A 22,897-nucleotide genomic window follows, 5' to 3' on the forward strand; every position below is an offset into this window, starting at 1 on the left:
CGGATAGTGGAGGGGAGGGGCGAGGGAGGGTCAGCAGGGAGGCGGGGTGGAGATCAGGGGAAGGAGGCAGGGCAACAATAAACAAAATGGCAGCAGCAAAACAGGCAAACTTGCAACAACACTGGGGCACAATGGAGGCGAGCGCGATGTCAGAGGCTGCGGCGCTAATACACAGTGCAATAGCAGGCAATCTTATCTATTCAGGCAGCACGGTGCAGGAGCTGCTGTCACACAAGCGCACTTTGGGGGCTTCAATATGTTAATGGCCTCGGCGGAATTCTAAACAAATGCTGGGAGGTCGGGGCAGTCTAGCGCTACACACAAGCTAGGCGCTTCTAAAACTTCAAAAGCTGTGCAGGCTTAATCAGGTGAGAACTCTGCTAGCGCTACACACAAGCTAGGCGCTTCTAACACTTCAAGAGCTGTGCAGGCTTAATCAGGTGAGAACTCTGCAATAACGATACCAAATCCGGAGGCTGGGAGCGTGGAGCGGCCGCTTCTGCTGAAAGCAGGACGGTCACAGCGCGATCGTGGAGGGGCAGCGAGGTCAGTATCAGTGGGAGGGAGGGTCAGCAGGGAGGCGGGGTGGAGATCAGGGGAAGGAGGCAGGGCAACAATAAACAAAATGGCAGCAGCAAGACAGGCAAACTTGCAACAACACTGGGGCACAATGGAGGCGAGCGCGATGTCAGAGGCTGCGGCGCTAATACACAGTGCAATAGCAGGCAATCTTATCTATTCAGGCAGCACGGTGCAGGAGCTGCTGTCACACAAGCGCACTTTGGGGGCTTCAATATGTTAATGGCCTCGGCGGAATTCTAAACAAATGCTGGGAGGTCGGGGCAGTCTAGCGCTACACACAAGCTAGGCGCTTCTAAAACTTCAAAAGCTGTGCAGGCTTAATCAGGTGAGAACTCTGCTAGCGCTACACACAAGCTAGGCGCTTCTAACACTTCAAGAGCTGTGCAGGCTTAATCAGGTGAGAACTCTGCAATAACGATACCAAATCCGGAGGCTGGGAGCGTGGAGCGGCCGCTTCTGCTGAAAGCAGGACGGTAACATGTATTTCATCTGTGGCACGAAGGCCTACACCTGGCTCCCCAAAGGCTGGGGGGGCACTTGCTACATCTCCTTCGTCCTTCCTCCAACTTATGTGGCCCCAGCGAATCACCACAGGCAAAAACGAGCAAAAGACGTTGAGCAAGCCGACTCAACAGGAGCACAGTTCCTCGATGCTATGAAAGGACTCGTCCCCCTCTGGGGCCCGATGGCAAACAGCCGTGCCATCCGACATTTGACTCAGGCAGTCGAGACAACCATGAACATCACAGCGGGCATCTTTGCCAACAACACTGCCGAGCTCCAAGCGGTCCGTTTGGTGGCCCTTCAGAACCGCCTCGTTCTAGATGTAGTTCTGGCGGACCGTGGAGGAGCATGCCGCATTATTGGGGCCAGCTGTTGTACATACATACCGGACAACTCACCCTCAGTGTACAAAGCCATCGAACATCTTCACAGACTCTCCTCGGAAGTTCACCAAGAGCAAGAAGAATGGTCGCTTGGTGGTTGGTTCTGGGACACCATCAAAAGTTGGGGCTGGAGACTGCTCACCATTATCCTGATTCCCGTAGTTGTAATATGTGGCCTATGCTTAGGAATTCAATGTTTGCCACCTATGTGTTCTTTATGTGCGAGTTGTATTTTTCCCAAAACTGTGGACATTGGAAGCGAACATATGAGGGCATTATATGATACCGAAGTTAGGAATTTGATGAAAATTGACATTGAATGAGCAAGTTGGCTAGATATGTTGAAAAGGGAGGACTGTTAAAAGTTAGGCTGAAAACTGTCAACATTATCGGCGCCCTCTTGCTCTCCTCAAACCTTTTGTGCGCGTAAAACAGCCGCCATTTTTGGACACCATGGCTTCCCGGCTCTCGCCGAGAGCCAGCGCGTCTCTCTCTCTCTCTCTCTCTCTCTCTCTCCAAACTTCGCTAGCAACCCCCTGCTTGCACCTGCCTTGGGTCATAAACCCCTCTTCGGCGCTGCTCTGCCCCAGGCCCTCATCCTGTGCCCAGCGCGACATCTCCCTGCTTCCCCGTCATGACCTCCGGCCCTTTTGATGCAAACCCCCTTTTTCCCGTGTGCCCGTCTGTCTTCCCGTTCCCAGGCCGACACCTAGCTCTGCCGATACCATACTCCTGCCCCTCCCCATACAATAGGAAGCTTCCCTCCTCAAAGGACCCCCGAGATGATCAAAGCCCCCCATCCCACGAGATCCGATCGAAACCCGCACACTCCGTGAATCGGCGTAATACCCAGCTGCGCAATGATCATCACCTGTTGTGAACGGGGCGGGGACTTCCACTGTAGCCTTGCATGGGAACGGGCTGGGAAGGGGGGGTTCTGAGGATGTCTTTTCGTACATCAAAGTATCGACGAGAATGTGTTACATGTAATAAAGAGATAAACTCATGTATAAGAGGCCAGGCCTCCGAGATGCAGTTAGAGCACCTCTGAACGATACCTTCTGTCCGTTTCGTTGTGTTCTCCTCCGGAGAGAATAAAAACCTTGTTTCCTGCCTTCCAGTCTCCAGCGCCTGCCTCTTCAATGGTTTAACTTCTTGGTGGGTTCGAGAGGCGACATCGCCGGGCAATAATTAAGGATCTTATATTCTGGTTGGTAGTGCCCCCCAGTTAGAAATTCCACAATACACTCACACACAAGTGTGCCAGACACTACAATTGCAATGCGTTCTTTTAAAGATAGATCAAAAATTAGTTTTGCTTTTAGCCATCGTGCTTTTTACATTTGCGAAGGCCCAGCAGCTCCCTCGACAATAAAGTTGGACAAGAACCATGACAAAACAAAACGAGCACTGACAACGCTAAAGGCTGGCAACCAAGTTCAAGTTCAGGCATTTATAAAGCGCACTACTCACCCAGAGGGTCTCAAGGCGCTAGAGGGAGGGGTTCATTGTTTATCGAATAGCCAAGTTTTCAGTTCTTTTCTGAAGGAGATGTGATTCTGAGTAAGGCGGAGGTGGGTGGGGAGTGAGTTCCAGGTCTTGGCAGCCAGGAAGGAGAAGGATCTGCCACCCATGGTGGTTTTTCAGATGCGCGGGACTGCGGCGAGGGCTTGATTGGATGATCTTAGTTGGCGGGTGGGATAGTAGAAGGACAGTCGGGTGTTGAGGCATTCTGGTCCTAGATGTGTGCGTGGGTAAGAAGACACCTATAGACACCTATAGCTTTGCCAATGCTTATTTTTGCACTGCAGTAATAACACAATCATTAGTATTCTTGTTAAATGAGCATGTGTATTGTATGTATAGCACGTGATACCTTTTTACTTTATTTCTAATTTGTTTAACGTTACATTATTATTCAACCATCATCATGTAATCCAAGCTTGGCACATTTTGTAAACTAGCAGTTAATGAACAAAAACTTTGCAATCCCAAACCATGTGATTCACTAAATCGCAGGCTTTGCCACCACAAACAACAGGCTTTAGATAGTCTTTTTTGGTGGGACAGCCTTTGGGGCAGTTGTTTTGACTTCTGTTGCCACAAATCTGTTTGTGATGATGCAGTGATAGTCGGGATGGTGTAACGGTGGTGGTTGGGGTTTCCACTGGCGGTGGTGGCTTGCACGGGAAGGTGCGCGTACTGCTCCCCGTGTACCTCAGTGGTTTCACCAAGTGCACCATGACCGCGATGCTCTGCCGTGTGACCCTTGGAGGATGCCCCTGATCCCATCTTCTCATCCTCTTCTCCGCAGGATCTATTCAATGGCTTGAGGATCATCAATCTGGTGGCCATCGCATTGGCAATGTGCATCACCCTCTTCTCCATCGGCTATGGGTTTAGGACTTTGTGCTGTGCGCCCACCTCTCAGCAGGTAACTATATGAGGATAGGCTTAGCGTTCCCCTCAACCTTTGCGCTGCTGGCTCATACGGCTGCAAATATCAGACTTCTTCTACAATAGTGTATCTGCCAAATTCTGATCATTTAAGTGGACATCTTGGGTATAACATGTTGTCTTTATCTAGACAAAGCATTTTCACACACTACATCACATGACTCCTCTCAACTCTGCTTCCTGTGTGCTGCATTTCATCTATCTGCTCCATTTTCATTTTCTTTTCATACTGGCATGATCTATGCTTCCTATCTGTTTGACAGACAAGTCCTGCTGTTCATTTAGGGACATACTTACAAAGCCTTTTGTGGTTGCAAAGGATCTAATTCACAAAATCCGTCCATTTGCTTTTTCTTATCTATAAAACTAAATTCTGTAACAATTTGGTATTTGGAAGGGGCATGTTTAGGGCATCCATTCCAAATACTAAATTGGATTGGTATGTAGTAATGTTTTGCGATTGAAGTCCAGTTGCAAAACAATAATATTTTACCACCTCCTGACAGGGAGGTGGTAAGCCATTCGAAGGGACCCCCAAAGCACCCCTTCCCTTTGGTGAATGTTGAAAAACACATGTTCGAGTCATATGACCTGTAGCTTGAATACTTTAGCATAGATCGCCATCTGGTGTTGGGCTCAGATGTTTGAAAGCTGTTTTTGTCAAAGAAGTCTTTGTAGTCATGGGATAGGTGACTCCTCCTTATGGTGATAGTGCGCATGGGCATCGACTTCATCTTCAGATCGTTTTTTTCCGCCATCGGGTTCGGATGTAAATGGCTGCGCTCCGGGTCGGTATCGTATTAGATTCCCCTTCGATGTGCAATCCTTCACCGCTCAACGGTATTGTTCTCGATCGCGCTCCTCGACTGGGATCCAACACAACTCTCAACACCTTCGATTCCGGTCGTCGACAAGGACGGTTGGGCCTATCCTCGCCACCAGGCCCTACAGGTAATGGAAAGAACTTCATTCAAAAAATGCACCCTGTGTGGTGTCAAATTCCCACACACTGATCTCCACGAGGTCTATAACCTTTGCCTCTCTCCAGATCACGAGGACAAAGATTGCCCGGCCAGCGCTTCATTCCGATAGAAGAAAACCATACGTGATCGCTGGGCTCGACGTCACGTAATCTCTCGATCCACTACCTCAGTGCCGGACGACATCTTCAATGCAGGCCCGATGCTCCAGAGGAACAAGAACCAGAACCGGAAAATAGGGACATCAGTGTCTCCGAGGCTGACGAATCAGAGGCAGAAGATGAGACGGTTACTCCAGGGCAACGAATCGTGAGTACTGACATCGACATCCCTATCTCTTCCCAAAAGCATAAGGCTTCGGTAACACCTTCGCCTTCCGGCTCAGGTCGACACCGTGATAGAACTTCTGATGCCCCGCCTTCGGGCTCTGCTCTGCTCTGAAGTCCAAAGACAAGCCTCCAGGTGACTAGGGACCGGGCCAGCCACGCATTGGTACCGAACTACCATCGTCAGCACCGAAACTCAAACATTCTGCACCAAAACACCATCAGGACAAACCATCAGAGCCAAAAAAGAGCAAATCTTCTGAGCCGAAAAAAGACAACAAATTCTCGTAGCCGATAAATCCACAGAGCCGCAAAAAAGACCACACATCCTCTGAGCCGAAAAAGTCCTCGGACTCCACAGCTCCTCCAAAGCAAAGATCCCTCGTAAAGCTTCGAAATCAAGGCCAAAACAACCAAAATCATTGGTGCCGAACAAGGATACTGGATTAGAAGACCTATTTCAACTAGATCCAGTGGACCCGGAACATAAAACCCTTCATACTGACCCTAAACCTGGTCAAAACAATTCTATCAGAAAAAGAGTCCTTTGGACACCCCAGAAGAACCCAAAGTACCCTTAAAGAAGAGAGACATGGGAGCTGCTCCAGTCAGACCTCTCTCTCCTCCTAATATCCCCACTACACCACTTTCACCAGCACACTTTTCAGTGCTTCCATATTCACCTACACCACAATATGATGATGATGATCACCTTGGGGGTGGGGATGAAAACCCACAAGAGGATAATGATGATGAAACTACTCTTCCGCCAACGGATCTTTGGGAGGATTATGATAATCCACCAGATGTCCCAGGTGTCCCCGATCCAGACACCTACCCACCTAGGTCATCCCCCCAGATGATAACATAGGTTTTGCACTGCTCATACACAGAGCTGCACAATATCCTGGGGTAGAATTAAATTGAGACCCACAGGAAGAGACTTTCACACAGTCACAAAAATCAACAAGCATTCTTCCTATGTTAGAGGGTATCGTAAAACATGCACCTGACATTTTTAAAGATCCCGTCAGGGCTACAGTTCTCAACCCCAGAACTGAGATAAAATATAAGCCAGCTCCCAACAATTCAGCTTATATTAAAGCACAGCTCCCTCTACATCCATTGCTGGTGTCTAATGCACGTAATCATGCAAATATCCAGGCATCAGGGTATGCCCCACCTCTAGATAAAGAGTCTAAATTATTAGACGCATCAGGCAAACGCTTTCCCTCACAAGCAGCAAATCACTGGCGCATTGCCAATACCCAAGCTTTACTGGCCAGGTATGATAGGGCTCATTACGATGAGCTTGAAAAGCTCATACAACATCTTCCCGATCAGTATAGCTAAGTCTAATGACCTCATACAAGAGGGAAAATGAATCTCAAACACTTCTATAAAGTGTGCTCTTGATGTTGCCGACACAGCGTCGCGTGCAGTTAACACAAGCGTTCTACTACGCAGACACGCATGGCTGCGTAGTATATCTGGGTTTAATCAAGATTTGCAGTCCACAATTCTTAATGAACCCTTTGATCAAGAACACTTATTTGGACCCACTGTAGACACATATTTGGAATAAATGAAGAAGGACTAAGAACCTGCTAAGTTCATGGGAGCCCTACAGGCAACAACCAGTAGAGGTTCCTTTCGTCGCCTCTATATCTATTGGGATGGAACCTCCTCCACCTACAAAAACACTACTCAAACCTCTCCTAGCAGAGGCTATTTCAGAGGGGTTTATAGAGGCAACAACAACAATGGTAGAGGCCGCAGTAATTATACCCGCACCTCTCCTACTACAAAATAGTGACTTCCCTCCACTTCTCACCGACCATTCCACTCCAGTTGGGGGAAGACTCTCACAGTTCCTACCTGTCTGGAATTCCATCACCACAGACAAGTGGGTAAGACAAATTATCCAGTACAGTTACTGCCTGGAACTCACTTCATCTCCCCCAATCATACCCCACAAACAACGTCCGATGTCCACAGAACATCTGACATTGTTAAAACAAGAGGTTCTCTCCTTATTACAAAAACACGCAATAGAACCATTTCCCTTATCTCATCAAGGAACAGAGGTTTATCCCCTTTACTTTCTAATCCCAAAGAAAAACGGTACTCTCAGACCAATACTAGACTTCCGACCTTTAAATCTCTACATACAGTCGGACCACTTTCACATGATCACTCTCCAACAGGTACTCCCACTGCTCCAACAGGGCGATTTCCTTGCCACTCTAGCCCTCAAGGATGCCTACTTTCATATTCACATTCACCCCGCTCACAGAAAATATCTATGGTTTGTAGTGGACAGCACTACCAATTCAAAGTCCTCCCATTCGGAGTGACTACAGCACCCCGAGTCTTCACAAAATGTCTTGCTGTAGTCACAGCTCATTTACGCAGACAACACATTCACATGTTTCCTTATCTCGACGACTTGCTCATAAAAGCCAAGTCACAAACAAACTGTATAGACAATACACACAGAACAATCCAGCTGCTCCGATGACTTGGGATTCACAATAAAGCTACCCAAGTCACACCTTCAACCGTCTCACATCATTCAGTATCTAGGTGCCACAATAGATACCTCAAAAGCCCTTGCATACCCCAATCCAGTCAGGTTAGACAGCATGCAAGCTCTCATATCAAAATTCCAACCCCCAACACTCTCTTCCAGCTCGAGTGTTCATGCAGCTAGGCGGGATGATGGCCTCTTGCATCCTCATCGTTCCTTATGCAAGACTTCAAATGCGTCCCCTACAGGAATGTTTAGCACATCAGCGGAACCAAACTCAAGGTCAGTTAACACATCTAGTGTTGGTGGACAGCAGCACACATCGCTTTCTGCAGTGGTGGAACACACAAAACCTATCCAAAGGGAGGCCATTCCTCGACCCGGTTCCACAAATAGTTCTAACCACAGACGCATCGCTCACCGGATGGGGAGCTCATCTCCAAAACCAAACCGTTCAGGGTATATGGACCCATCAACAAAAAAAGTTTACCTGGAGTTACTGGCAATCTTTCTAGCACTAAAGCCCTTTCAACTTTGCTAATCAGCAAAGCTGTCTTAATTTGTACAGACAACATGACAGCAATGTATTACATACAAAAGCAAGGGGGGACACATTCTGTTCAGCTTTCACAACTAGCACAAAGCATATGGAGATGGGCCATTCCTCAAAACATTTGACCTCCTCGCAGAATATCTACCAGGAGTACACAATCAGATCGCAGATCTACTCATTCGTCAAACACAGCAGATCCATAAATGGGAACTTCATCCTCTAATTCTTCTCCCATTCTTTCACATGTGGGGTCATCCAGATATAGATCTGTTCACCACACACCAAAACGCTAAATGCACAAGCTTCGCCTCCAGGTATCCACAAATATTGTCCAAAGGCAATGCACTATGGATGAAAGGGTCAGGCAGATTTGCATATGCTTTTCTCCCTCTCCCGCTCATTCTGTTACTGGTTCGGTAGCTTAAACAACACTCCCTCACAAAGATCCTAGTTGCTCCAACATGAGCGCACCAACCATGGTTCACAACCCTGTTGGAACTTTCAGTGGTGCCTCATCAAAAGCTCCTCCTCTCCCCCAAATTCCTCACTCAGAACCATGGAGAGATAAGGCACCTAGATACCAATCAACTCAATCTTGAAATCTAGCTCCTGAAGTCCTAGAGTTTGGCTACTTTAATCTCCCGCCAGACTGCATGAACATCATTAAGGAGGCTAGATGTCCTACTACTAGAGCATGCTATGCAGCAAAGTGGAAGCAATTTATCATTTATTGTACAAATAACAAAATAGATCCGGGGACATTTTTGGCATACCTACCTTGACGCCGGAGGGTCACCGTTGCTGCCGCCACTGGTGCCGCTGGGTCCCTGACGCTGACAGCTCCTCCCGCCGCCGGTGCTCATCACCTGCACGGCTGCTGTGGGGTGGAACTGCAGCTCCCAGCAGGCATTGCGAGCCCAGCCCAGCCGCTTCCCGTCACCACGCGCCCGGAGGCGCTGTAAAAGGAGGAGGCTCTCACTGGAGAGCGGGGGACATTTTTGGCATACCTACCTTGACGCCGGAGGGTCACCGTTGCTGCCGCCACTGGTGCTGCTGGGTCCCTGACGCTGACAGCTCCTCCCGCCGCCGGTGCTCATCACCTGCACGGCTGCTGTGGGGTGGAACTGCAGCTCCCAGCAGGCATTGCGAGCCCAGCCCAGCCGCTTCCCGTCACCACGCGCCCGGAGGCGCTGTAAAAGGAGGAGGCTCTCACTGGAGAGCGGGGGACATTTTTGGCATACCTACCTTGACGCCGGAGGGTCACCGTTGCTGCCGCCACTGGTGCCGCTGGGTCCGTGACGCTGACAGCTCCTCCCGCCGCCGGTGCTCATCACCTGCACGGCTGCTGTGGGGTGGAACTGCAGCTCCCAGCAGGCATTGCGAGCCCAGCCCAGCCGCTTCCCGTCACCACGTGCCCGGAGGCGCTGTAAAAGGAGGAGGCCCGCTCCGCATCGCGGACGCGCGCCGGGCGGAGCCCGGGCAGAGGGCGGGCCGTCTGTGGCCGTCCGGGGCCGGAGGAGGCCGGGATGGGCCACGGACCCTGGATCATCCTCGCTGGACGATACAAACTGTGAGCTCCCTCTTCTGTAAACTCTAGTGACTGTACCTAAGTTCTTTCGGTCAAATCTGTGAGCATTTTCAAATAGGTCAATATAACTAGGGGCAATGTCTAAATCGAGGGCTGTAAAAATTTCCCCTGAGACCAGGACAATGGATAACTACCTAGTTAAGGTAGTTACCAAAATTAATAAAGAAAGGCGATTGTCTTTAAACCGGCTAAGCCCGCAGGCTCTACCAACAAGCCCTAAATCCCCTGTAGCTGCTTCTGGGTCGGGGCTTAGCCTCAATCCAGACTCACTTGGTGGCAGCTTTATTGATGTTCCTCCAGTAGAAAGGGTGATAGACGGGGAAGATTCACTAGAAATAAGATCTTGCACGCCATCGATCATTTCGCCTAGGCCCCTAGCCACTTCAGATACCTCATACACGGAGCAGTCACCAGTACGAGGGAGTGCGAGGCCGGTGAGGGCTTGCAGAAAGACACAGGCAAAAAGGGGAGGGGGCAGAAAAGCAAAGTCTGTAAGGAGCATACCGACAACCTCAGGGGCCTTGCCAGAAAGTATAAATATTGGTAGTAATGATGTTACACCTATGACCCCTGCCTACACAGAGCTGTTGGCGGGTATCATGGAGGCCAAATTGGAGCTCTTAATTAAACCCTTGGCAGCAAAATTAGATGAGGTCATGTTGGAGGTTACAAGACTTGGAGAAATTTTAAACTCTCACATAACACAAATCAAACCACAAAGGATTCCAAAGGAACCTAACAATTTGGTGAGAGTTGAAGGCTGCAGCACTAATAAGGGGAGAGAGGGAGGAAAGGTACCATCAACCATTAAACCTGCACCCATACCCCAAACAAACCTGCGTGCTAGTCCTACACCACCTCACCAACCCCAATCATTAGTATTAGCGAACCAGCCTTTAACATCGAATTCTGGCAATCAAAATAATAACACGGGGGGGAATAGAGGTGGAAGAACCGCCCCAAAGAAAAGAGCTGTAGCTAATTTACCTCCTGAGTGTGTTCCATACACAGTAGTTTTAACCAATGTCCCGGAAGTGGATTCACAGCTTACAGATTCTAGGCTAGAAACTCATGAAGCATTAAAAAACAAATCCATGGCGTGGCTAGGAAAGAACTGTGGTTACCCACATGCCTTTGCCAACGACATAATATCAAGAGAGCGAGTTAGTTGGGTAGGAAATTCTAGGAAGACCACTAGCGGGGACTGCATTATTGTGACCTTTAAGCACCCGCAACATGTGGCGACAGTCCTCCTCAGGGCAGCCTCTCTACCATTAGGGGTTAGTAATGTGTGTGCACGGCCACTTGGGTTCTTTTATAACCATCTCACTAATAGTAGGACACCTCAACTGGCCCAGTCTAACAATCCTGTTTTTTGTTATGGGAGTGGTTGTCCTTGTTATACGGAAAGTAGTCATCAACATGCAAGTAGGCAGGATCGATACTGCCAACGTATGGATAGACAGTATAACCCTTTTGTGCAACCCTTACAACTGTCTAATCGATATACCCCCCTACGCCCAATGGAGGAAAATGATTGACTCTTACCAAAACATAGTACCAATGTTGAATCCTTAGTTCCTGCACTTAGAATAGCCACATGGAACGTAGCAGGAATTAAGGCAAAATTGGGAAATGAAGAATGGATTGACACGATAAGAATGTTTGACATTATTGCATTCCAAGAGACTTGGGATCCATGTGATAGTTTTTCCCTGGATGGATATAGCCATTTTTGTATTCCGGCAGTAACTAGTGTCGCAGGCAGAGCCAAGGGTGGCTTGTTAAGTCTTTTTAAAGTTGATATAAAGGGATCTTTAAGGCAATGTGATTCGGGATCTGAGAACTGTCTTATTGTTGAATTATCTCTCCCGGAACATCCCAAGTTTTTATTTATAAACTTTTATAATTCCAACGCAACTGATTGTACTTTGCAATCTCTGGATACATTGGACATTTTTTTGTCAGCTTACAGTGAAAATTCAAATACCTTTGAAATCATATTCCTGGGGGACCTTAATATCCACCCTTGCAACATGTTGTGTATCAGTAACGAAGAAGAAGGTCCACCATACTGTTCGCCCATCCACCTCGAACATTCCAAGCAGGGGGAGTATTTAGAAAATTTCTTAGCTAGGTGGAATTTATATGAGTCAGGATGTGGGGTGGGCGGCGAAAGGGTCCCCACTTTTAAAGGAACAGACAACGGCACCATTATTGATTATATTTTTATAACCTCATTCTTATTGTGTAAGGTTTTAAAGTGTATAACTGTGGTATCTGTTTTTAGTGATCATAATCCGGTAATCATGGAACTAGCAATTACTGATTTATTTTCTATCAGAAATTGCCCACATAAGGGTAGGTCAAACCTCAGAGTTAAAGACCAAGGGCGCAGGTTGAAATGGGACAGAGTAGTCCCCGAAACCTTTCTAAGAGAGGTACTGTCCGAAGCTGAGGATGAAGTGGGCGTGTGTTTATCTAGCGGGGCCCAAAATAGTGAAGTGGTACTTGCCTTTGGTAGCATCTGTGTTAAGATCGATCTAAAGCTGACCGCCGGCACTAAGCCAAAGACCTCTTCTATCAAAAGATGGTTTAATAAAAGATGTTCTAAAGCACACAGTGATCTACTTAGCGCCTTGAAGGCAACGCCAAAAGTTCCTGTACTTATCACGAGCCTTAGAGCTAAGTATAAAAAAGCAATAGTTGACAGGAAAAAAGAATTGAGAGAGGAAGCCTGGTCCCAGCTACTTGATCCAGTCACCATAAAAAATAGTGGGGAATTCTGGAAGATTGTTAATCAGCCTTTATTCTCAGGCGATGAGAACTCCCCGCTTGAGACTAACATACCAGATGAGGGTTGGATAAAGCATTTCAGTCAAATCTACTCTCATCATAGTGGTGGAGTTGAGGGGGGACCTGCTGTCCGTATAGCTGAGTGTCAGTCAGTGACCTTTGAGCCAGCAGAGGTGGAAAAAGCTATATATCTGACCCTAAAAAACAAGGCGCCAGGACCCGATGGGGTCCCTGCCGATGTTTTTAAATGCGCTCCCAAATTTTGGGCAAAGTTGCTTTGTAAGGTTTTCAACACCCTAAGCCATGAAAACATCCCGGAATCGTGGAAAACATCAATTATTATTCCTGTGTTTAAAAAGGGAAATAGGCAGGATCCCGCCTGCTATAGACCCATCTCATTAATTGACTCCTCAGTCAAAATACTAGGACGGGTCATTTTAGCTAAATTAAATGAGTGGGCAAATGATAGAGGTGTCTTGACAAATGTCCAATATGGGTTCAGACCTAAGAGAAGCACGTTAGACCAATGCCTCAATCTGCACCTGTTAGTGGAGAAATATACTAAGGCAAGGGAGGGATCCATGTAGCTAGGTTTCATGGATCTCTCATCAGCGTTTGATCTGGTAAACAGATCAAAGCTATGGACTATCCTGTTAGACATGGGTCTGGATAGGGCATTGGTTAACCTCCTGGCGGACTTGCACTCGGGCCTTAAAGCCTCAGTCAGAGTCACCTCTGTGGGGCGGTGCACGGAACCCTTTAACTCAGAAAGGGGGGTCAGGCAAGGTTGTATCCTGGCCTCCCTTCTCTTTACAATATACATAAATGCCCTGGAACCGGCATTGAGAGAGGCGACTCTTGACATCCCGCGTTTAGGGGAGCTGGGTATACCGGTACTCCTATACGCGGATGACGCGGTCTTACTCTCACGCACTGGGGTGGGGTTACAACGTCTCTTGGACGTTTTTGAGAACTTCATGGGGTCATTGGACCTTAAAATAAACGCCAAGAAGTCCCAGGTTATGTTAATGGGTAGTGCCGCTAGGGAAAAATGCACTAAAACTTTCTCCTGTGGAAAAGAGAAGCTTTGTCAAGTAGCTACCTTCCCCTACCTAGGGATCACTTTTGATAAACGGGGTAACTGGGGACCTCAGCTAAAGAATAGAGTAATATCTTTGGCAAGAACATTGTCGGCCCTTCATGGTTTTTCGAAGAAATTGGGCGCCAGGCCAATCGTAGCTCTGATGAAAATTTATAGGGCTAAATGCATCTCAGTCGCATCCTATGGCAGCTCTATCTGGGGATATAGGTGCTCGGACTCCCTTCAGATGACAGAAAATAAATTTTTAAGATGTATCCTTGGCGTCCCACGATCTACTCCATCTTATATAGTACATGCGGAACTTGGGGAGGGCTATATCACAGACTTGATAAAAACATCACCTTTAGTAGCGTGGATGAGGATATGGCAAAATAAAGAAATACCCCTGAATCATACTATAATGAAAGATTGTTTATGTTTGGATAAAGTAAACAATATACAATGGTTGAGATACATTAAGGACAGTCTTACTAAAGTGGGGAGACCTGAGCTATATTCAGCGCCAGAGATGATAACATCTAAAGACATTGCACTAATTAAGGGTGCAATGCGAGAATTGTTAAGCTTGGAAAGAGAAGAAATGGAATTGAAAAAACCCACTGTGAGGGCTAGCCTAATCCTGTCTTCATATGGTGGCCCAGAAACCTATCTAAATACTGTGAATCACCCTTACCACAGGTTTCTCTTAACCCGATTTCGTTTTAACTTGATACATTTTAATCTTGTTTTTTTCCCTGCATGGAGCACTCCAGAAAAAGCATTGCCATGCTCCTGTGATATGTTTTCCGAACAAAACACAATGCATTTTGTGATGTTTTGTGGTCATTACACAAATGTGAGGGGAAAGTTTCTTGTACCTATTTTAAAGGAGGCTGGTTTTATACAAGCCAAACCTGCCCTCCTGTACTTACAGTTATTGCAGACTCCTAGGACCATGTTTCATGTAGCTAGTTTTCTAGTGAGTGCTATTAGGATTCGGAACAGGAACGTGAATGATAACACCCCAATATTGAAATTAACTGAGTAAAAATCGTACCTTTTGACCATACTAGTAACTGAAATCATGGTAAACATTGTCGTGGAACTGTTTTGTATTCTTATATTTTAATGTTTGTATTTTAACATTGATTATGTGATTCTTAGAAATTATGAATGGTACTTTAATCTGCTTTTAACGTGTGTATTTATCTAATGTATTTTATAACTTTTGTATGGTGCCATTGTCTTTATATGATATTAAGTTATCGCAATAAAGTATTTTGACTGACTGACTGATCCGCTAGATGCTTCCATTCAAAATATTATGTTATCTTTTACATCTACAACAATGTAATCTAGCATATGTACACAGTTACATCTTGCTGCAATTGCTGCCTACCTCCAATACAGACAACATTTGTCATTGTTTCGCATACCTGCTATCAAAGCATTTATGGAAGGACTTAAAAGAATAATTCCACCTAGAGTTCCACCTTCTCCCATATGTAATCTCAAAATGGTCCTCAACAGACTCATGGGTCCCCCATTTGAACCGCTGCACAAATGCGAGTTTCAGTTCCTTACTTGGAAAGTAGCTTTCCTCGTAGGTATCACATCACTTAGAAGAGTTAGTGAATTACAGGCATTAACCATACAAGAACCGTTTCTACAGATACACCATGGTAAAGTGGTTCTTCGGCCTAATCCAAAATTTCTACCTAAGGTGGTATCTGCCTTACACCTTTGTCAGTCGGTTGAACTTCCAGTATTTTTCCCTCAACCAGACTCAGTAGCAGAACGTGCTCTCCACACGTTAGACGTTAAAAGAGCCATTCTCTACTACATCGAAAGAACTATATAGTTTTAGGAAAACAAAACAACTTTTTGTCGCTTACTCCCCACCTCACAAAGGCAATCCCATTTCAAAAACAGGAATTGCATGGTGGATTGTTAAATGCATCCAAATATGCTATGTCAAAGCTAAACGCACATTAGCTATTCCCCCTAGAGCTCATTCCACACGCAAACTAGGGGCTTCTATGGCATTCTAGATGACATCTGCAAAGCCGCAACTTGGACTACACTGCATACTTTCACTAAACACTATTGTGTAGATGTGCAAGCAAAGCAACAAGCTACTGTGGGCCAGGCTGTATTAAGAACACTTTTTCAAACGACTGCAACATATACTGGTTGTCACTGCTAGGGAGAGAACTGCTTTATAGTCTATGCGAAAGTATATAATCTACAGCTCATATGCCTCGAACGGAAAATGCTACTTACCAGTATGCATCTGTTCTTGGCATGTAGAGCTGTAGAGTTGTATACTCCCACCCACCTCCCGGGGTACCTTTATCTGTTGCAGTATTATCTTACTTAGATACATAACATGACCATCCTTTTCTACTCTCTTTTCCGAACTCCATCATCACCCTTTATGGTGAAAAACAATCTGAAGATAGAGTTGATGCCAAGGCGCACTATCTCCATAAGAAGGAGTCACCTATCCAGTCACTACAAAGACTTCTTCGACAAAATCAAACTGCAAACATCCGAGCCCAACACCAGATGGCAATCTATGCTAAAGTATACAACTCTACAGCTCTACATGCCAAGAACAGATGCATACTAGTAAGTAGCATTTTCCTTTTCTGTAGGCAGTGGTCCCCAGGGACCACTGCCTACTTAAAAAAAATGGAACTTATATTTTTCCTTTTTTGTATTAATGCATCCAGTTTTCCTTTAAAGAAAACTGGTTGCATTAAAATAAAATGGTTTGTTGATCTCAGCAGCCAACTATCCCTGTGATGCTTGTGATTCTTAGGGCCTCATTATGATGTTGGACCGAAAACCATCCGACAGCATGATACTGGTGGTCGGAAGAAAACCTGCAGGGGAATTCTGCTCCACTTCTGACAGTCTCACAGAGCCAGTCGGCGCTGTTGTCGGAAATGTAATCCTAAAATGGCAGCCTCGGCTCCGCTGTTGGGATTACAATTTGGCTTCTCGCCTGCCCTTTCATGGCAGTCTGTCTGCCATGAAAAGGCAGGCGGAAAGTGATTTTGGAGGCCCTAGCAAGGCCCCTTTCTCCCCGGCCCTCTGCTACGGGGCATACGGGGCACCTGAGGTGCCCTCCTAATCATCCCTGCACCAGGTGTCAGACACCACATGGTGCCTGCCATACGGTGCAGAGATGTTTGAACTCTGCATTTTTTCTGATGCAGCTTGTGCTACGAGCGGCAGCACAAGCCACAGTAGAAAAAATACAGGATTTGACCACCAACACGGCGGTCAGATCTTAATCTGGGAAGCGGGACCTCCGACTGCTTGTCGGGCAGTTCCGCTTCCGCTGCATCATAATCAGCCCCTAAGGGATCGCAATTTGTAACTTAACTGAATAATATTCATAAGGCACATTGAATTTTGACCCACTAGGAATCGTTCGTTTGTAAATCAACCCATTAGTTCGTAGGTCAATTTTCAAATTGCTACAGTGGTTGCAAAAATACTGGTTGCAAATTGTGACCAGTATTTTGCACTCAGTGCTATGTACATCTGGCCCTAAATCTTCCAATATTTCCTAAATTTCCAGAGATTAAACAGTGGATGCAGACTTCCATCCATCATGTGGCATCTTACTCCATTCTTGCTGCTTTTACTGTATCCATGCTTGGCTCCTAGATCTGCTCCTGGTCCTGTGTGACACCGCATGACTTCCCTCTGCAGTTGCTGTGTAGCACCGCATGATTTCTCTGTTTAGTTCTGTGACTTTTCCCCACTCTTCCATATGCTTCAATCTGGGATTTGATTGTGGATCTCACACATCATTTACACAGTTCTATATATGATATTTCCTTCTATTGTGTTCATTTGTGCTCCACCTGTCGTTACCTCTGAGTCAATTCTGATGTCTTCTTTTGGTATCACTCGTTTATTGCAAGGCTGAAGTCCCTAGCCTCTGCTTCTTACATTATTCTATCTGCCTTCACTTTTGATCCTCGCCCCATCCTCATCCTTTCTAGGCACACATTCTTGGGCTTCAGCTTGGCAGTAAAATGGCATTCTTCTCATTTGTCACCGTGCCGCCATCTCTACTAGGTATCGCTGGCTCAACATCAGTAAAATGGACTATTCCTCGATCATGCTAAATTTACTGGTACCTAAAACGTTACCCTTCTGCCTCTGTCTCTTCCTGGTCCTCTGTCACTTCTGCACCTAGCATTAGGATGCCACCTGTGCCCTGTTTGTCCTTCCCTCACCCACCTATGACTCAGACTTGCTGGCAGCAAACAGTGACAATGCAAGCTTCTGATGACCGACTACACAGAGTTTAAAAAGCCTTAGCCCCTCCTCCCCAATTCTACATTATAATAAATTCACCCGGTATTTATAGCGCTTCATACCACACTGCTGCCATTTCAAAGCGTAGTAAATAAGAGGTGCTCCTATTGCACAATTTAATGATTAAGGGCCTCATTTAGAACTTGGCGGACGGGTTACTCCATCACTCACAATAGTGAAGAATATCCCATCCACCGAAATATAAATCCGATAGGATGTAATGGGATTTATATTTCACCGACTGGATATCCGTCACTGGTGTGACGGAGTCACTCATCCGTCGACTTCTAAATCAGGATGTCAAAGTGCAAATTTCTGCATGTTTCAGCAGTTAGAGTTTAACGTACTCACCACCCTACTGGCTAGTCTTACTTTGTGCTGCTCATCTCTCTTCACTTGCCAGCATGCTCCTCCAATATAGCCTTATAGCCCGCCGTAGCAGGCTATACCGGCTATTAAAGGCTCGCTGAATCGTTAAAGGCCCGAGCCGAAGGCGAGGGACTTTAACGAAACAGCGGGACTTTAATAGCCGGTATAGCCCTGCTACGAAGGGCTATAAGGCTATTAGAACATTCTGCCACTAGAGGGCAGAATGTTCTAACAAATTAAACAAAGGGTTCTCGAAGCTCGAGGGGATATAAATCCCCTCGAACTTCGAGAAGCCTTTGCAGAACATTGGAATGTTGCTCTGCGGGCCTTTACCGGTCCGTAGAAGCAGGGAGCACTCCATTGTCTGCAATGGAGCTCCCAACATTCCAATGTTCTAATAGCCTTTCAAAGCCCCCAATGTTCTTTTACCACATGGCAATTAACATAGTTTCCCCTGTAGCCGGTGCCTCTTCACTGCAAATGCGCCCCCTCTTGGCCGGTTTACAGACTGCATTTTATAGTTCACAACGTAGTACTATACAGTGCTATTCACAAACCAACTGGCGGAGCCCTCAGCTTCTCCTGTGAGTTATTTACGGGTGGAGATGCTAATACAAAAATCACCCAACGCAAAATAAGACTGATGTATTTATAAACTACCTTTCTAAAGTTACTACATCCCTAAAGGTCCCAAAACATGCTTCAATGTACTTCAGCCGAGCCTTGGAGTAAGCCAGGCTCTACACATGGTCAATGACAGGTAAGTGAACACAGGGGAGTAAACACCTCACAGGAACCAATGTTCAATAACAAAAAAAAGATCTTGACATTTTAATATTTTTTTATATAAATATATATATTTATATATACATTTTTTATTTTGAGATTAAAATAAATATCATAATGAAAAAGAAAAATACTTTTGTTACACTTAAATGTAAATCAACACAACTTATAATAAAATTTACTAAATATAAAATAAAAAATAATGAGGGAGGGTTTTTTAATTGTTGTTTAAAATTATTTATTTAAATTAATATACTTAAATTAATTATTTAATACACTTTTCATTTGATGAGCAAATGTGCTGCAACATTTAATTTTACCAGTCCTATGTTAATGATAAATATTAGAAATTAATTTACATTTATTTTGAACATTAAATTACATGGCATTGTGGTGTTGCATGCCCATGTCCTGGGCATGTGCTGCTCTTTAACAGCTGAGTGGTTCCTTTTAAAGAGAACTCATCCCCCACCCGGGGAGAGAAGTTAAAATCCATAGGTTAATTGATGGTGCAATCGCCTTATGTAGTAAGTTACTAAGTGAGGTTATGACCATTTCAGCTTCCACTTTAAGTGCAATGACATTACTTACAGTCCATAAGTTTCTTGTATAGAGGTTGGTTATGAGGTTTCCAGGGCTATCTCCCAAAGAGGTCCTTCTATTTAGGTGGGTTAGGGTCTGTGTGTCCTGAGAAGGAGACACTTAGGGCTTGGAATAACATAAATATAAGAAAGTAAAGGTTCTCCAAGTATATTATGAGGAAGGTGACAGGCTTTGGTTGGGTCTACTGTTTCGTGAGGATGTGTTATGGACCGTACGACTCCTCCGCTTCCCTCGTCTTGGCTATATGTTGTAATAAATCTACATATTGGTAAATCTACATGTGCACCCTTGTGAATAATTCACCCATTTTCGTTTTCGGTCACGTGCTATCCTACTGTCCAGCCTTCACCTCTCATCTCGTGTTTAGTTACCAGGAACTCTAAAAATCTCATGCATCACTATTTCTGTAACCTCAGCACTCTGGTACCATTTGAGAGTCCTATGCATGTCTTCAGATCATGCAGGCACATGGTGACCTCTACCTCCTGGTCAAACTTCAGCCTTCTGTTTCTTATTTGTTGCTTTCCCCTATTTTAGGGTAAAGAGGCGATGGCGAAGGAAGAGAGGGGTCGTTAGCCCCATCTTTAGCAGTCACAAGAATTGCAGCATCCCTGAAGCGTGGGAACTATCTGGAACCCTACTCGGTGCTTGTCTCACGTTCACGCCATGTAGGCGTGGAAGTGAGGCTAACGTGATCTATCTGTGATCCATAACCCTTATCTGCTTAACAAATAAACACACAGCTACAAATATATGAATGTATGTTTGTATGTATGTACGTATGTATGTATATATATATATTTATATATATATATAAAACTATATATATTTTATTACACAATTACAGAAATTGCAAAATATTTGAGATGACAAATGTATGAAGTTAGAAAATTATCATATTTGATCCAATATATCAATATTTAGAGAATATACATTATATTCTATATTTGCCTTTAAATCCCAAACTTTATAAAAAACATTGTTTATATATCCTTTTTATAGCATTCCAAGTCATTAATATTTGACTGGGCAAATCACCTGCAAATGTATTGGAATTTCCCTCATATGCTGTATCTCAAATCACAAGCTCTCCTGTAATTCTTTTTGCCACATACTTCATTCAGATGGTGCACCTGAGTCCTGTGATGATAGATCTGGCTATGAAGTCACTATAAATGGCCACTTGCAGCCTTCAAGCCTGAATTAGTCCACATTGCAAACACTTCCCATCAAGGTGGGGAGTGGGTTGAAGGGAACCATTCCCCCTCAACATTTGTCCTTGGAAATAAAAATCTACCTCTAATATTTTCTGTGGTGTAGACATGTCCAATTCACCACAGCTAGTGCCTTCTCACCTAGCCGATCGCGAAACCTTACCGCATGTATGCAATTGCTTTCTACCCAACTTCACAACCCTAATAAAGCTTATTTCAAATGTGTTGGTTTCTTCCAAGCTGAACTCCATTCCTGTTCCACATTTCTATTTGTCGAGAATATCCTCCGCCTCTGTTTTTCTTCTAAAATCATATTCCTTAACAGTCTAACGGGTTGTCGATTATCTCGATAAGCCGTTTTCCCCAAAAATCATTTTGGGCTGCTTCTAAGGCATCTTCTAGATCAATAGGTTGTAAATATGAACAGTACCTACAACCTAACTATTAGTAACTAATCCACCCGTCTTGTTCCATAATATCCATCCTAATTATGTCCCAGTGTTTAATCCATCCCTATTTGAATGTATCCCCACCCTTAAAAATGCTAATCTTTATTTAAATTTCCATGGCACTGGGACCTAATTATTCCAATAACTGACCATTGTCCATTCACAACATTGTGCGGATCTCTTGCAATTAAATTTTTTTTTAATTGGTTTTTATTGACGTGTTACTATGTATGCTGGAGTTCTAATCCAAACTAAATTTAGGTTGCCTAGTCCACATAAAAAACATGCAGCTTGTCCCCCTATTTCATTTACAATTATTTCCAAAAAGAAATGACAGGGTTCTGCTTCATAGCTACAATATTGATCAAAGATTAAAATTGGTGTCAGGAGTATTTAAAAATAGGAGCTGGAAGCTACTGTCTGTCATATAACATAACATATTTTTGTATTCTTTTGTATTTTAGAATTTGTATAGCCCTTTATATGCTTGTAGTGGTCTAATTAACTGATGTAATAAAATAATATTTGTAAACATGGATGCTACATTTTTTCTTGGTCCATTAGACTGATGGTCCCAGAGTACAATGAGAGATTTAAGTGGAATACGTTTTACTCTTCTTAAAAGTAAAAAAAGATTGGATGCTTGCTGGAGCTCTTGTGTCCTGGGCTGTACCGCGCCACACCTTTTGTCTTAACAAGTACATCGACATCTCTAGGTTCCAATCCATTCTATCCAGTCAGTGACCAAACTCAACTGTTGAACATCTCACATTGGTTCTCTTTCCCTCCTACGCGTCTAAAACATCCATTCACATTTTGGTCCCTGAGTTCACTCCAGCCTCTGTGGGCGTGCTCGCTTTTGTTCCTCTACCCCAGGAAACATCTCACTTCGCAGGTTTTGAAGTATGTTGAGCCTGAAGTCCACAGTTATCTGAAGCTCACACCACTTGTTCGTGGACCCAGTGTTTAGGACACAACCATTACATAATTATATGCTACATGTGTGGTTAGCTTTTACTGAGTTATTTCAACAGTCAGTGGACAGATAAAATGTGAAAATCCTCTTTTGGACAGGGCCGGACTGGCTACCGGGCGTTTTGGCATGCTGCCAAACTGGGGGCTGATGTCACTGCGGTGGGGGCTAATTTCGTTGATGAAGACCTGCGTGTTCTTCGAAATAAACAAAGCAAAACGAATTTCGTTCGGCACCCGTAGGTCCCCATCAACTAAATCAGCCCCCAGCTCTGCAGCATGCCAGCACGCCCGGCAGACCAGTCCGGCCCTGCTTTTAGACGCGACTCCCACTGCGGGTGGCATGTTGTACTCTTGCAAGTTGACCGGCTTCAGGAAGAACT

At 45.1% G+C, this 22,897-nt stretch overlaps 1 protein-coding gene across 1 annotated transcript in view; it reads left to right on the plus strand.

The window, feature by feature from the left end:
* LOC144767112 (transmembrane protein 176B-like) overlaps positions 1–21,239 on the plus strand; it is an 80,941-nt gene extending 59,702 nt beyond the window's left edge. Inside the window, exons 9-10 of the mRNA XM_078650717.1 lie at positions 3,784–3,903; positions 20,417–21,239. Coding sequence (XP_078506843.1) covers positions 3,784–3,903; positions 20,417–20,455 — 159 coding nt within the window. The 3' untranslated portion in view covers positions 20,456–21,239. The remainder of the gene's footprint in view (positions 1–3,783; positions 3,904–20,416) is intronic.
* The last annotated feature ends 1,658 nt before the right edge of the window (positions 21,240–22,897 follow it).

Source organism: Lissotriton helveticus, chromosome 1_1 (genome assembly GCF_964261635.1).
Source record: "Lissotriton helveticus chromosome 1_1, aLisHel1.1, whole genome shotgun sequence".
Classification (NCBI taxonomy): Eukaryota; Metazoa; Chordata; class Amphibia; order Caudata; family Salamandridae; genus Lissotriton; species Lissotriton helveticus.